This window comes from Glycine soja, chromosome 6, assembly GCF_004193775.1.
Source record: "Glycine soja cultivar W05 chromosome 6, ASM419377v2, whole genome shotgun sequence".
Lineage (NCBI taxonomy): Eukaryota > Viridiplantae > Streptophyta > Magnoliopsida > Fabales > Fabaceae > Glycine > Glycine soja.
The window spans coordinates 47147713-47165013 of record NC_041007.1 but is presented as its reverse complement, the minus strand read 5'-3'; the positions used below and the strand labels follow the sequence as shown (position 1 = coordinate 47165013).

Genomic DNA, 17301 nt, shown 5'->3' with positions numbered 1-17301 from the left:
CAGAACCGCATTCCGCGGGAAAAAATTAAATGCATGTCTTAAGAGACTCTGACGTTAACATTCTACTTTATTAAAACGTTTTCTACTTATAATCTACTCTCATATTATTTGTTTTAAAGTAAATACTAAATAGCCAAATGGGTGTATGAAATTATTACTTCCTGTGATGATTTTAAATTGTGGTTGTGTTAGGATGCATAAAAAAACTATATTATGAGAAAATGCGATTGATATGGTGTAATTATGATTTTGGTTATCTTGTAGTGAGTTAAAATACTTTGATATTACATTGAAAATTGTAGGTGTAGAATATTATTTTAAATCAAAGAAGAATGTAACAAAAAATAATAATGAAAAGCTTAATTTTATGTATTTTAATAAACAAACTTTTTACTCTTAATTTTTTAACTGATATATTTAGGACATTAATTGATTAGTACTTGCTTTTAAAAAAAATTCTGATTGATAGTAAGTTATAAAATTTAAAGATTACAATAATGATAAGTTATATGTCTTAAGGATTAAAATGGCACTAGTTTTAATTGGAAAAAAAAAAAATTTGATATATTTTTTTACCTCAAAAACTATTATGGCAGCGGTACATTATTTCTTAGACTAGAATGTTTATTCTACTCAATAAATTGAGTGTGTTTTTCCTTCTTAAAAAATTATGTTTATTTTTATTATAAAATAAGTTAACAAAAAAATTATTTACATCAAATTTATGTTTTCAATTTTCCATTGAAATGTAAATTGTTGGTTAATTTATATAATTAGTTTAATTTGGTTGGACTAGACCTTATACAATATGACAAACAAAGATTTGAATATATATTGAAAGAGGTATAACATATTTAGTACTTAATAGTGTCTCAAACACTATTGTGTCTAAAAAAAATACTTGTAAGAAACAAAAAGACCAAACAAAATATTACATATTTTATCTAGTTCTTGGAATTTAAAAGAAACATAGATTAATTCTCTTATAATAATATTTTAGGTTACATAATTAGTATTTTCTTTTATTGATCTTTCATGATAAATTATCTCTTAGGGCATGGTTCAGAGTCAAAAGTAATTTTTTTTTTCATTACACATGAAATTAGACATAATTGTATGTTAAAAGATTAATGTTTTTAAAATTAGAACCACCATTAAACTGATAAAGGTATTATTTTAATAATTTAATTGTAGTTGAACTAATATTGATAACATAATAATAATAATAATAATAAAATATTTCATAAAAAAATATTAAAGAAACATTATATCATAACTTTATAACACAAAAAACAAAAAAAAAAGTGAAATATAATTTTATACCGTTCTTAACATTCAAAATAGGCACAAAAGTTCAAATCAAATTTATCAAAATAATAAGTTAACTTTAAGGAGATATGAAATTAACTTGGTGGTAAAGGAAGAAAGAAAAGAAAAAAATAGGTTATGGGTTTGAATTTCTCACTAAAAAAACTATCAAACTAACAAATTAATATTTATTGATTAAAAAATAACAAACTCTAAATTTCAACAATACACAACAACAATGTTTATTAACAGTAATAACTTCAAATATAAAATTAAAATGACAAATATATATATCTTATGTTGATTCATTATTTTTATGAAGGAAAAAAAAAGCAAAATAGCAGCATATTAAGCAGTTTCTACTAATATGTTGTGAACCAATTTTTTTGCAACTCTTTACCAGTTTTGACCAATTTTCGAAATTTTTACTAAATCTTCTTTAGGATTTTTATAGTTTATTTAGACCAAACACTAAACCAATTCGCCATTTTTTAAAGTCAAATTGGCAAATTTAGTATTGTTTAATTAAAAGATTCTCTTGAGTAAGGAACTTTCCCAACAATACATTTATATATTTTCTATGAACTAATCTTGAAATTATACATGACCATTAAACATGATCACTCATGTTAAATGGAGTTGAATCCCATCCAATTTGAATCCAACACATATTAACATTTAATATATAATAAATTAATTATGATATTGATATTCAAAATATTATATTGGACAATTCATCTTATTATTAAACTTAATATTAGTTTCTTAAAAATAATCAATTATTACCGAAGGATCTTTGATCACCCTTGATGTGCCATATTTTTTTTTCTTTACACTTAATTTTTTTTTTCAGTCATCCATCCCTTTCAATTCATCAGATGTTATCTTTAAATTAAATTTTAATATTTTTTTTAAAATATTATCCGTGGTTAAAACTCTGAACATGACATTTTAGTTTATAAAACTACTATACGCCAGTCATATCAATTTTCATAATTTCAAAACTTGCTACTACATTTTTGGTCGTATAATTTTAGAAAGCAACAGTCTAATTTAAACCTTATTATTTTGCAAAATTAAAAATCCTTCTAATTTAAACCTTATTATTTTGCAAAATTAAAAATCCTCCAAATTGAAATTGAAGATGCGTAGCCTAATAACATGCAGCCACCTTTGTTCATTGGCGGTGAAAATGAAATTTAGAAAACCCCTTTATATATAAACGCATTCGCCATTTCCCTCGAAACTCACCACCGTCACTCTCCCTTTCTCTCTCTATCAAAATCTTCTCTCTTTCTCTCTCATCAACAACCTCTTCGCCGGCGGCGATATCTCCGCCCGCCGCCTCGCGGTTCTTCTCCGAATATTCCTTTCGTATTCTCTGACGCGCCGTCAATTTTTCCGTCGAGGTTCGTTTTTTTTTATAATCTTCAATTATTATTCTTTTAAATTCATTCCTTATCTTCAATGCTGTGTCTGTCGCGAGAGTTTCTCTGTTTTTCTGGGGTTTGAAATCTGTGTCATGCTTGGTTGAGGAGAAAGTTATTGCTACATAATGGTTTGGATGCATGCGGTGGCAACGTTGCAATTCAATTGTGGTTACGTTTCGAATTTTTTTGGTTGTTTTAGTGAATGCGGTTCAAAGCAGAAAGCCTAGTTTGTGGAATTAGGGGAAATTGTGAAGCGTTATGTTTGTGCATGTGTGTTTTTGTGTTTGTCGCGCTCTTCAGTGATATTTGAGAAAGATGGTGCAATTTGTGGCGTTTCAAATCTGCCTTATGTTTGATTGGGAAGAAAGTTAATGGACACTGGACAGGATACATACGATTTTGCTTGGTGATTGGTATGCCTTTTATCTATCCAATTTTTGGATATAAAATTATGATTCTCTTTTCGTGTAGAGAATCTGAAGTTTATATTGATTGTTTGCCTAATATGTATGTTTTCTTTTAAGAATGACATGTCATGGAGTGGCTATTATACAATTCAGACTTTTCTTCTTTTTGACATCTTTGCTAAACAGAAAATAAATGAGATACTTGCTCGTTGTTTACCAATTTCAATGCTAAAAAATCGTGGGCTTAATTTTATGATTTACATCAGCCTCGGATCATTCGATGATGTTGCTTTTGACTGAAATACTTATTGTATCAATTCACTAGGGGCAGCAGTTGGGAACTGCATTATGCTATTTTGTTGTTGTGGTCAAGAATTTCTTGGATACCATTTTGATGAGTTGAATGAAATTGTTTTATCTTCTTTTTCAGGTTTTTGAATAATAACTTTCAGGTCTTGAATTCACAGATAAAGGAAAGTTGATATTTTCAGTAAATCTTTGCTGTACTAAAAGTTTTGGAAGTTTTTGCAATGGGTGCAGCAGAAGATCTTGTGAACAGCACACCGGGTGCAGCAGAAAGTAAGGGAAACCACACCCCAGGTCCTTCAGAAAATCCAATAAAGGACAACACCAGTACTTCAGAAAATCCTGTAAAGGACAAAGCACTAGGTGCAGAAATTCCTGAAGCTGGAGGTGCTGAAAATCCTGGAAGTGACCAAAAAAATGTTGAACAAAATCCTGCAAGTGAGCAAGTCAGTATTGCAGAAAATATGGTAAATGACCAAGCAGGTGTCACAGATAATACTGCAAAGGAGCAGGTAGCAGGTAGTGCAGAGGATCCGACAAAGAACCAAGCAGCGGGTGGTGCAGAAGATCCCCCAAAGGACCAAGTGGCAGGTGGTGCAGAAAATCCTTTAAATGACCTGATAGATCTTGCACAAAATCCTGATAGTGAACAAGCAGGTAGTGAGGAAAATCTGTTAAACAACCAAGCAGGTGGTGTAGAAAATTCTGCAAAGAACCATGCAGCAGCTGGTGCAGGAGATCCTCCAAATGACCAAGCAGCAGATGGTTCAGAGAATTCCGCAAAAAACATATCAGCACGTAGTGCAGGAGATCCTCCACATGACCAAACAGCAGATGGTATAGAAAATTCTTTAAGCAACCAATCAGAAGCTACAGAGAAACTTGTAAATGATGAACAGGGTCCTGCAGAAAGTTTTGTAGAAGATGAAGTACATGTTATTGAAACGCCTGAAAAGTGCCAAAAATATGGTGTTGAGACCCCTATAAGCAGCAAAGCAGAACGCCTCCCAGAAGAAGCAAAAGAGATACTGAAATCATTGGCAAGTAAATGGGAGGATGTATTTGATGCAAATGCATTGCAGGTGATCCCTCTCAAAGGGGCAATGACCAATGAGGTATTCCAGATAAAGTGGCCAACTACGACAGGGGAATTGTCACGAAAGGTTCTTGTTAGAATGTATGGTGAGGGTGTGGACGTGTTCTTTAATAGAGATAATGAGATCCAAACATTTGAATTCATGTCAAAGAATGGGCAAGGTCCTCGTCTACTAGGACGATTTATGAATGGCCGTGTTGAAGAGTTTATCCATGCACGGGTAATCTAATGTTTTTTATTTTATTTTTTGTCTTAATATTGATACTCCTCCAACTACCTTTTAGCAAATTGTTATATTGGATGCATTATACAACTTCTTTGAACTACATTCAATTTTCTATTTATCCTACTATGTAATGATCTGTAAAATTTAAGCATTGCTCCTTTCTTTCTTTTACTGACCTTTACATCAGTTAAGAACTTATGTGCTCATACGTTTGATTGTGAATTTTTCAGACATTATCAGCATCCGATCTACGTGATCCATCTATTTCTGCTCTTATAGCGACCAAAATGAAGGAATTCCATGATCTAGATATGCCTGGTGAAAAGAAAGTCCATCTTTGGGATAGATTGCGGTATGTGCTATTTGAACACCTGTTCCAGCATCTCCATTAAAAATGTACAGGAGAGTTTATATACGTAGAAAAGGCAATAAGAAACCAGCTCTTTTTTAAATTTTATTCAAATAACATTATTTTAACACTTCCATATTTTAATTACACCTTGATCATTTCTCAAATATTTTTGTTACAATGTTTCAGAAATTGGTTTAGTGAAGCCAAACGCTTATCGTCACCTAAAGAATTTGAAGCTTTTTATTTGGACACAATCGACAAAGAAATCTCTATTTTGGAAAAGGAACTATCAGGCCCACACCAACGAATAGGATTTTGCCACAATGATTTACAATATGGTAACATAATGCTTGATGAAGAGACCAATTCTGTGACCATCATAGTGAGTTTCTCTTTGTGCCTTTGTGGTAGTTAGTAAAATAATGGTTTTGTCGATAACTCCTTTGTGGGGAAATGATAGTATTTTAATGTTCCTTGGGTGCTTCTCTGAGGAAATAATTAGTTCTACTTGTAGCATAATGAATTGCTGGCAATATTAATTTTTTTTGTATATATTGATAAAATGATTTTTCACTTGGTAGCAGCAAATTCTGTTACACTTAAAAATGTCTTGTGGACCCTGCTTATTGAAATGTACCATAAGTTATGGAAGAATTTGTATTTGTCAAAAAGACCAGTTGCATAACGCTTATGGGCAATGGTTCAAGGGGTATGACTTGTATTTGTTTCATGGTTTAAAAGTTTATTCCTAGGAATGTGAACTTCAGAATGTAACATTCCCATATTTGTTGAGATTTACAATATTATTCTCAATCTCAAATATTGTTCATGCCCAAGAAAGTAGTAAGACCTTATCCATTTCTGTTCCTGGTGAGGGGTGGGAATTGGGAACGTTATATTCTCATTTCTCATAGGAATATGTGAAGTTTTTTAACTAAAATTGTAACTTCTATTTCTACTTTAACTTTTTATTCTAATTGTTTTAAATTTTAAAAATTATTTGTAGGAATATTAAAAGCTAACCAAACGAATTTTTGAATTTACTCATGAATAATATTCCTGGTTACAATATTGCTAGGAATGCAATATACCTTGAAACAAATGTCACCATAGCCTTGGCCAAAAGAAGAAAAGGATCGCCATAAAAGAATACTGTAATCATATTTTTGACAGGATAATATCTTAAATGTGGCTTTAAGACTTTAGGTGATCTTAGTTATAGCTTGATGAATGATTGAATGTTATTGATTTCTTTATTGCTTAAGCTCTATTCTATATTTCTTGGGAGACAAGGGAATCTATTTGGTTGGTGACATACATGATGTGAGATTGTGAAGGATGATATATATGTTTATGTGATCACTTTTCTCCTTTGTTTTTATTTATTTATTTCAAAGATGGCTAAATGTATGAGAAACTGGTTTACTCTTGGTTATATTTTGCCAAGGGGTCAATGGACCATAGCCAGCAAATATGATTTAATGCTACCTTTTGCAACAGGACTATGAATATGCTAGTTATAATCCTGTGGCATTTGATATAGCAAACCACTTCTGTGAGATGGCTGCTAACTATCACACAGAAGAGCCTCATATCCTTGACTACAATAAATATCCTGGTACGTGGACATGTGGACTTTTGAATTTATTTTGATTCATTTTATCATGTTCTGTGAAAAATGAGTTTTATTTGGATGGTTCTCTTGACAGATTTTGAGGAGCGTCAAAGATTTGTGCAGGCATATTTGAGTACCTCTGGTAACGTATTTCTTTAAATCTTTCTATAATGTTAAAAGATTGTATTTCATGGCTGTCTTGTTTGTCATTTAAATTTTAAAATTGATTCATCATTCATCTTCTTCCATAAAAACATTTATAAGAAAAATTGGTGTTTGCTTTCAATTTATTGACATTGATGATCTATCTCACAATTGGAATAACCAAGTTGTATGGTCTAAAACAAACAGTAGATTGAATCATCAATATGCACTTGTATTTGACATTAAATAACCATGCATCACCTTAAGGACTGGAATTACCGTGTTGTGATCCTGAAATTGTGGGTCTTGAGTGCAGGTGAGCAGCTGAGTAACAGTGAAGTGGAGCAGCTACTTCAAGAAATTGAGAAGTATACACTTGCAAATCATCTATTCTGGGGCGTTTGGGGAATAATTTCGGTATCTTCACTTTCTCACTCAGTTTTATTTGTTTTATAGGATGGGTGTAGCTGAGTCCTTAGAGAGAGAAGTGATTCCATAAACCTGGTTTTTGTGCATCATTTCCATAAAAATGGCATTTCCATAAAAATAAACTTAAACATTATTGTCGTCGTCATCATCATCATTCATTATTACAACTGATGAAACAAAAGGCAATTGTATTTGCTATTGCTTTGTCATAAAGCATATTTCTCTTGAATTTTTTAATGTTAGGTGTCTCCTATCACAGTGCTTTTGGATGTTGGTATAAACAAAGCATTTGTTTTCTTTTGGGCATCATTTCCATAAAAATAAACTTAAACATTATTGTCGTCGTCATCATCATCATTCATTATTACAACTGATGAAACAAATGGCAATTGTATTTGCTATTGCTTTGTCATAAAGCATATTTCTCTTGAATTTTTTAATGTTAGGTGTCTCCTATCACAGTGCTTTTGGATGTTGGTATAAACAAAGCATTTGTTTTCTTTTGGGAAGTAAGTTACAAATTTTAGCTTTTTAGGGAAAAAAGATAAAATAAACTTTATAATTTTAGCCTCTAAATTGCGTTTTCTCTTGTGAGACAAAGCACTATTGGGTGTAGAAAGACTAATCCAAAAGGTCATAGTGACAAGAAATAGTTGCACTCCATTTGGGTTTTTATGAACTTCGAAATTCTCCCAAGTTCCCATCTGGGCTGCACATATTATGTAGTTTGTTGCCATTAGCAGATGAGAATTTCTCCATATTTGATTATTATAAATCCTACACATACTATATAGTATATACCCAATAGTAAAGAGGGTAGGAATTTTGTTCTTCATTGTTTCATCTTCTGATTAATTTGTTCAGGCACAAGTGAACACTATCGACTTTGACTACAAGGAGTATGCTAAACAGAGGTTTCAAGAGTACTGGGCAAGGAAACCTTATCTTTTAATAAACTCTGAAGCACCTTCTCCTTATAATGTGCCTGAGGGTACAGGTATATATGATTTAAGTTGTTTTGTGTTTAGTGCCTTAACGAATCATCATTATGGATAGTCCTTATATTTTGTATTATCATTATTTAGAGCCTGTTTAAGCAAGCTTATTCAGAAATACTTCTAGGAGAAGATAAATAAGAAGAAAAAAGATGAAATGAGCTTCTTCATAAGTTAAAATTAACCTATGCATAAGTTAATTTGTATAAGTTAATTTCTCTTATTTCCTTCTCCTAAAAGTGCTTCTAGATAAACTTTACCAAAACAAGCCTTAATTCATTAATCCAAGTTCAAAATCACTAGAAAATTTCAATTGTGTATCTTTTAACCTAAATACTCTGGTATGCCATATGGATTGATGGCCATTATTATTGGCAATTAGTCTGAATCATTAATTATTGGCAGGAGAGCTAGCCTCAGCATTGCCCACCAAATCGAAGAACTCTGGTATCTTTAGGAAGATGAAGAGAGTTTTGGGTCTCGGTTTGTTCAAGTCTAAGAGCTAGGACAACAATTCTGCCAGCTCTTTTTTGTTTTCTTAGTTTCTCTTTGACTGAAAATGTCAAATGAGAAAAGTTGAGAATAGTTACACAAAATAATGTACTAAACAAGCATTACGTTTTGGTATTATAATTTTATTCATTTTTTTTAAATTTCTTGCTCTTTTTTTGTTACTTTTAATCTCAGTAGGCAGTACTAGATGTAATATGTAGTGTTATACAAGTTTATTAAAATATAAATCATAATTTAAAATAAAAATATATTACAAAATAAAATTTATCACTTTATAGTTTACAATTTATTGCAAATAGGAATTTTAAAGTTGCCACCGTGCATATATATATATATATATATATATATATAACTTTTTTCGTGCATTGCATGGGCCCACAGTCTAATGTTTTATGGAAGTTATTTAATTAATAAAAACTTTAATACTACTTTGTGATGCCTCACTTTATTATTTATCACTTTTTAATTAAAATATATATATGAATTATTTAAATTTAATGGCATATTTATAAAATCATTACGTATAATTCTTATTCATAAATATTTTTAAAGTACCTTCAAAAAAATATGTTAAAGTAACGTTTTTTTATTTAAAAATTGACCATAATTATCAATATAATATTTAATGTTACTATTGTAGATTTATATATCTAACCTTTTTTTGATATTTTTGTTTTAAAATATTTATTATTAAATTAAAATATCAAAATTATATAATAAATATCATTATGTATAAGATCAAAATTTAATACAAATGATATGATCGACGACTTAAAAAAGTAAATTGTATCTCTATCTTATAATTAATCTTAATATATAACTCAAATGTAATCCAATAGTTTAAAATTAAAATTCTCATTTCTCAAAAAGTCTGGTCTGCAACATGTAGCCTCGTGGCTGAATGGGCTTGAGAGTTTCAAGCAACAAATTTTCCCCTACACACGTTCCCATATATAGCTAACAAACTACTTTGGTTTACATTCAAGTCATTTAGACATTTACCACATATTGTTCCTTAAGATTTTAATGCTTTTTTCCCTTTATGCTTTTGGGACCAAACTAGATGCTACCCTTTTCCTAGTGTCAAAATTTCCCCTTCCTTTCTCTAAAATAACATATTATCATTAATATATATAGGTCAAATTAATCTTGATACCCAAAACCAATAAACTTCTCTGGTCTCATTCTGCCAATCATCCACGACCATGACTCTAGGATCAAATATGAATTCAAATTTCTCAATTTGTAATGAAGGACCACTCTGAAAAAGAATCTCCCAGATATGATGGAGCCGTCCATATACATGTTATAACTTTGTACTATGAGATATACTGAGTGAGATAAAGATTCTAGTGTAGATATATTGGTGATGAGGCATATCAACAACCGTCTATTTTTTTTGTCACAAAGATTCCTTGAATCCAGTATAATCTTCAACCAATGATCACGGCTAACCCCATTACCACACATTGTGGCCAGGATCCAGTGACCATGATTGATGCAACGTGCAACAATTCACTGTGAGTGTGTACATGCATTCACTTAAAAATGTTTCGAACTTGCATGCTAGAGGAAACTTATCTAGACAACCAACAGTTAGTGGTGGCTTCCATTATAATTTTAGAAGATATTTGATTCCCAAAGGTAAGGTGTGTGGGCACAAAGGTTAAATGTCCGAAATATTGTTAATGATTTTTGGTTAACATGTTATAGTTGCTAAGTATGTACTTTATTAATTAGTGTAAGAAGTGTCTTATTTCTTGTAACTAAACATGCGCCGTTGAAATTTCAGAATTAATTTCTACCAAATAAAGAATGAGATTGATCGCACATGACATCAGATTGAATGTTTGCAGTACTTTTTTTTGGTAGCATGAGTGTTTGGAGTACTGTTACAAGTAAGTACAATATTAAAACATTAAGCAAAATTTAAAGCCTCTTAAAAAAATAAATTTTTTTGTTTGTAAAAATTAAACTCAGGTATCAGACGACTGACTAACTTAAATCAAATTAACTTTTTCATTACATTTATTTTGTAAAATATTTGAGATTGACTCACAATTTCATCTAAAAGAATTTGGAATATAAATGTTTTATTTTTATTGTTTTAGACCATAGCTATTTTTTTATTGGAAATAATTTTATTTTAGTCAATTAAAAATATCATAGCGGTAAAATTCTTCCTATCTATAAATATTTTACATAATTACGTATTCAAAAACCTAATATTAAAGGTTAAGCTAAAATAATGCACGTTAGTTATCTTCTTTTAGTTAAAGAGTAACGATCTCTATTGTTGCCACATTAAAGTAATATTTTCAGTGAATTAAGTATACCTAAAACCAATATTTTTAGTACTTTGTGAATTCCAAAATATCATCGAGCATTGGTGTGGGCCGGTTTATAAGAATATACTATACTGAAGACTACTTGCCAGATAATACAAAAACAATAGTTCCATATAGGGTGGTGGCAATCTATAACCAAGTTGCTAGCATCACTGCACCGACTTGAAATATGCTTTAGCCGTACTCCAAAATGTATATAGATATTTAGTCATTCCCTAGAATTTAATCATAATATTTTCTGAACGAAATACACTGGAGCATATTTATATTTAATATAACAAATTAAACCCATAAGAAACATGTTCATAGTAACACAACTCTTGCACATATTCCAATATTGCATACATGACACAACTGCTAATGATGTTGAATCTTCATGTTCTCAAACCACATTTTAACTTAAGGCACATAAGAAGCAACAATATATTTTGTACATGACATCATCAAGTAGTTGAACTCTCAAAATGAAAAATTACAAATAGTGAATATGGAATTAGAAAGAAAAAAAAAGTGAAGGCATGATTGAAGACCAGCAATTATGACAGGAACAAAGTAGTTAATGCTATTGTTCATATTAAGGATAGGAGACATGCAAACTCATTTTCCATAAGGCTATTGCAAGAACTAGAAAAATATAGTTTGTAATCTAAAAATAAACAAAGACACACAGCAATTAAGTTGAACATTCAATGCATGAGGCTTGCTTGCAGCTTAACCAAGATATGAAAATTGCAAGATATAGAAAGCACTATTTTTATTATCTGCATCTCTAATGCCAAAACTTAAACCCTATCTTTAGGTTCTTTTCTCCGACTCAATAATAATCAGAAGAAGGGTCATTTGTTATAACTTAGTGGTCCAAACTCCAAAGACCTGAAAAAAGTTCATTGTGTCCTGCATCACAGTATACCAATAAGCCTTTTCAAGAACAAAGTTGCGGTCTAATCATTCATTACTTCTTTTGGGAAAAGGGTTAACGAAAGTATCTGTCAATTGCACATGAACAAACAGATAGTACTTAAATTACTTTAATTGTTATGGAATTTCTGAATGTTCCATGTGGCCAAACAGATGAAGGAGCTAACTAGACTCAACCCACGTGTTTACTTTTGCCAAAGTCTCAATCTCCATACTTGTATCCTTTTTTTGTATGAAACATGACCAAACTTAGCAGCTAAAGATATTGGCCTCTATACCATAATTAGTATTTAATGATTAGGGGGCATACCCTGAGAGCCAAATTAAAATTGATGGTCAAGATTATACTTAAAACAATCTTAATCATACATATATAGTTATATGATCAAAATTAATTGTTTTTACCTGTCATGTTCTCACTATTTACTAAATAAGTTCTCTCACAAACTCATAATAAACATTGCTTAAACTAAACAGCAACTTATGCAATATTGTTATATTGATGGAAGAGAGGATACATTGGCCTAAGTAAAAATAAAAATTAAAAACACAAATTTTTGGGCCATCTAAGTAATCATCCTCAAACACCAAATAAGAAGATAAAATAAATTTAGTTTCTACGGTAAGTTAAAAGCAACTTATGTACTTAATTATTAAAAAAAAATTCATATAACTTTTCTAGAAGTTGAGATGCATAAGTTAATTTTAACTTACAAGAAGAAGTTCAATTCATTTTATTTTCTGTAAGTGTTTATGGATAAGTTTATCAAAAAACTGTCAGAAACCTAGTAGTCAGGGGAGGGGTCCCAACAGGTGAAAAAAATTGTAGTAGGTAATCTCTATGACCTATCCATCTGATTTAGAACAAACAACAATAATCATTGTACGGGTGAAACTGGCCAGCTAGAGTGTTGGAATGTTGTTCAGGACAAACAACATTCACAATTAAGATCACCTGCAATGATGGAAAACCAAAGTGGATTTTTTCTTTGCAAAATGGTACGTTCTGAACAAGATATTGTGGTGTGTGATGCATTTCTGAAAGCTTTGATACCTGGTTGAGCTTGGACCCACTTAAAGACCATGCAATCAAGAGAATCAAAATAAAGTTAGCCATTAGCTGAACTAGTTGATGGTGGTTCTCACTCTCACATACGTTTTTAGTATCTGAACCACAACTGAAATTTCGCAGTTTAATACTAACAAACATGTTAGTTGGTCGTGTCTATTTCCTCAACCACGTGATATCTCTAAGGTGCTAAACAAAACACATTAACAATATATCATCAACTTGAGGAAGTGTTCTCAACTCAAAAACTGTTTATTATCAATGTGTGGAGTTCCTCTAATTAAGGCTCTTAATTATATTTATGTCCACCAGCTTGAAACACAAGAAAGTACAATTTTAACTTGATTTGATTTGTATATCAAGAAAAGTAAATGGGGGAAGCCAAAAAAGGAAAATAAATAAATAAATAAAAACAAGTACTTTTGGTAAGTTCTATCAATTCACTCACTTATTTTTACTGTTTGAAGATACTGATTCTCCCATAATGCTGCTCAACTTCTTGGTCCTGCTCTATTCTGTGGTTGCTGAGGAGACAAATCATTCAAATTCTTACTACATTTTGGCAAGATTTGCATTCCAACTGGCTCCACCCCACCTCACACTCTCCAATTCTGGTTATAAAAAGGAGGACAGATTGTTTCCTCTCTTCAGTATCAACTCTTGAACAATTCCTTTTGAGTTATTAGACCATTCTCTATATAGTGATCCTCAAACTTAAAAGTTTTTTTGTTGATCATTTTGTCTTGAAGAAATGGCATCTAGCTCAATGTCATCCACTGGCTCATGGAGTGCCAAGGACAACAAAGCCTTTGAAAGGGCTCTAGCTGTGTATGACAAGGACACGCCGGACCGTTGGTACAATGTTGCTAAGGCTGTTGGTGGTGGGAAGACTCCTGAGGAAGTCAAGAGGCACTATGAACTCCTCCTTAGGGATGTTAGGCACATTGAATCAGGGCAAGTGCCATTCCCATACAAGCAAAATGGAGGGTCTCAAGAGGAGAAAAGGTACTACATTCTATTTCCTTTATTATCTCTTGTGAGTAAACTAGCTTTAAATTCATATCTCTATGTCCCCCCACATGCTGCTATTAAACAAATGCTTGTAAGAAAACAAGTTAAGGTAAAATGAGTTTAGTTTCTTTTATGAGTTAAAATCAACTTATGCACCTCAATTTTTAAATAAACCCAGATGAGAGTTTCTATAAAAGTTGAGTTTAGGAGAGATATTGAGTTATTTTACTTTCTTATTTTCTTCACACCTAAGTATTTATAGAGAAGATTATCAAATCATGACTGAGAAATTATCTACACATTGTTTATGGTGTCTTGCTTTTAACTTGCTTATCCTGAACTTACTTTGTTTATGGTCTCTTGCTTTTAACTTGCAGGCTGAGAAACATGAAGCTCCAGTAACCAATTGGCATCAGGAACAAAGAATTTTCTGATTTTCACCATCTAGCAATTTTTCTATAATCCCAGTGCTACGTAATAAGTAGTGCTAGTGACGTAGTAGGATTAGAATATATATTATTCATAAGAATCGTATCCGATGATTCCATGTTGTATTGTCGTTGAAGCAACCTTAAAGAATCAACGACTCTGTCTAAGTTCCAATCATATTAATAAAGTTTCAATTTTATGCGTTTATTTTGTCATTTACCAAAGTGTATCAGTTTTTTTTTATCAATAGGAATCCAACTCAAATATAAGAGATTTAACCGAATTATACTCCCTTGATAATGTATCAATTTATCCCATTACACATAAAGTAATTTAAATAGGTAGGGGAATCAAATCTTAATTGCTAAATCGATATCAAGAAAAATAAATAGACATAGACATAGGAAACTTTATTGAATATAATTTAAATTTACCTGTCGATATTATTATTGTAATATAAAATAATTTGCTGAATACAATATAATATGTATTGTTATATATATATATATTATAAATTAATATATTATTATATTTACGTATATTATATAAAATCCTTTAAAATGTTAATTCAGCACACCAAAATGGTTCATTAGTAATCTGAGTTGCAAGTGGGTGAATTTTACTTAAATAACAAATAAAAGTTGGCCCTACAAACAAATAACACAAGTACAGATCATGATATTGATTTGCATATGTATTGACAAATATTTTTTTTTCTCATTATAATTTTTTTTTATCAAGAATGCATGGATTAAGATGTGAGGGATTATTATAGCTTAATCAATTATCTTAAATTCTGTGAAAAAACAATTATCTCAAATTCAAGTATTGAAAATGCAACTACAATAAATACTCATATAAATACTGATTTGAACAATATTGTATCTAATAAAAAATTACCCATGTTCCGTAAAAAAGTTCGCAAAGATAAAATATATAAAATATTAAATAAAAATAAGCCCAAACTGTATAAAATGAAATGAAATTCATTTTATTTTTCTTATTTTTATTAATATTTTAAAAGTTTTTATGTTGTCAATTTATACAAATTAATGTCACGCCGCACTTTCATTATATTGCAATTAATTATTGGATGGAATTCTAAGTCATGGACTTAATTTAATAACTAAAATATTATCAAAATTAAATATGAAACTAAAATCTTAAATTAAAATACTTCTTTGGGTCTTTCATATAAGAAATAAATGAGTCTAATTTTTTTCCTAATTATACAAAACACAAATACGCTATAAGATGTATTAATTGACAAACTCTTTTAAATCCTTAATTGACAAAATCTATTAATAAAATGATCACTCATTTCTTTATGCAACTGATGCATTTATTGACCAATTAACATGTCATATTCATTGGTGAAATACAAATTATCCCTTCGAAATATTGTCAGTAGTTCTTATGGGTATTTTTGGAATAATTTTTTTATATATTAATTAAAATTAATTAGCTTACCTAAATTTTTTGTCTTAATGAATTTAGTCATGTTTTTTTAAATAAAAGACCGGAAAAAGTATTAAGTATGAAGACTAAAAAAATAAAACAAAAAAAAATTGACACATGAAATCATGTTTACTAGCCGCGTTCATTCTCTGCCTATCTATTTGGTATTTCATTTTGTTCACACAATATCTTCAGTGATCTGACTAACTATATGTTTATTCTTGATTCTAATAAATTCATTTTTTTTATTATTAATATATACGTGTGTAGAGCGTATCAAGTAAAATGAGTGTGTATACCAAAAGGTAAGAGGATTAAAAATTATTACTTCGCTTCTTATATATTTGAAACAAATAAGAATATTTTTTTCTTCTTCTTAAATCTAAGAAATATGATCATTTTTAAGTATATTAATTATTAATTTTCTTCTATACTGTTATTTATTGTAAAAATTATTAATGAAATAAATCATATACTCATGAAAAAGTTATTCCTTGAAACATGAGTAGTGTCATTAAATATAACCACCATTCATACTAATTAATTCAATGAATATTTTGAAATTAAAATTTAAAATTGTCATATCATCAATTAAAAACAACTAACTTAACCATTTTTATTTTTTAATTTAATTCTAAACATTGATATATGATTCTATGATAAATTGATGAACAAATTGAATAAATTAATGCACAAGTTATTTATTAACTTTTCTTTTGTCTCCTGAATGCAGCATTGTCTCTATCTTCTATTGTCTCTTGCGGTAGCTCTGCGACAGAGTTCTGTACCATTTATTATCATTGCCCATAAAAAGTTTACTCTTTTAAGCTAAATACTTTTCTTTTCTCTGCGGGATTAATGTTCAGCCACAAGTGGAGACAAAATAATTAATAATCACAAAACAGATAAGCAAGGATAGAATGGGCCATGGGGGTAGCCAGAAGACTCGAAAGCAAACAAACACGTCAGAATCCATTGGGATTCCAGAAGGTTGGATTGATGAACAAAACCATGTATCACGCACGTTCCTTGTTGGTGTTCTTGATGAAATAGTGTGTGATGGTTTTTCCTAACAGAACCAACATGCAATTTACCCAATAATAATGTTTATTCTCTCTTAACCCTGGGCTTAATCCACAGTGTTTATGGGCCTTAGGGTTTAATGCAGTTATAATACGATACGCCTTTAGAGGTTTGAGCCACCCCACATTGTTTGAGGCATGTTTCTTTCTTCTAAGTTTCAAGTT

At 30.4% G+C, this 17301-nt stretch overlaps 2 protein-coding genes across 2 annotated transcripts; both read left to right on the top strand.

Moving 5' to 3' along the window:
* The first annotated feature begins 2554 nt into the window (after positions 1–2554).
* Positions 2555–8961, top strand: LOC114417346 (probable choline kinase 2). The gene is made up of 9 exons (XM_028382511.1): positions 2555–2717; positions 3576–4767; positions 5004–5125; positions 5312–5507; positions 6626–6743; positions 6835–6882; positions 7201–7301; positions 8178–8310; positions 8714–8961. The coding sequence occupies exons 2-9, from the start codon at positions 3676–3678 to the stop codon at positions 8812–8814; spliced, it is 1911 nt and encodes a 636-aa protein (XP_028238312.1). The 5' UTR covers positions 2555–2717; positions 3576–3675; the 3' UTR covers positions 8815–8961.
* Positions 8962–13677: 4716 nt separating this feature from the next.
* Positions 13678–14811, top strand: LOC114417345 (protein RADIALIS-like 1). The gene is made up of 2 exons (XM_028382510.1): positions 13678–14161; positions 14545–14811. Exons 1-2 carry the CDS (start codon positions 13908–13910, stop codon positions 14567–14569), a joined length of 279 nt encoding a protein of 92 aa, XP_028238311.1. The 5' UTR covers positions 13678–13907; the 3' UTR covers positions 14570–14811.
* The last annotated feature ends 2490 nt before the right edge of the window (positions 14812–17301 follow it).

What these genes read in the sequence shown, in the direction of transcription:
- LOC114417345 (XM_028382510.1), top strand. Translation starts at nt 13,908, where the DNA reads ATGGCATCTAGCTCAATGTCATCCACTGGCTCATGGAGTGCCAAGGAC. An exon ending in GGGTCTCAAGAGGAGAAAAG is followed by an intron (nt 14,162 to 14,544) that starts GTACTACATTCT and finishes TTTAACTTGCAG; the next exon opens with GCTGAGAAACATGAAGCTCC.
- LOC114417346 (XM_028382511.1), top strand. Translation starts at nt 3,676, where the DNA reads ATGGGTGCAGCAGAAGATCTTGTGAACAGCACACCGGGTGCAGCAGAA. An exon ending in AAGAGTTTATCCATGCACGG is followed by an intron (nt 4,768 to 5,003) that starts GTAATCTAATGT and finishes TGAATTTTTCAG; the next exon opens with ACATTATCAGCATCCGATCT. An exon ending in GCGTTTGGGGAATAATTTCG is followed by an intron (nt 7,302 to 8,177) that starts GTATCTTCACTT and finishes TAATTTGTTCAG; the next exon opens with GCACAAGTGAACACTATCGA.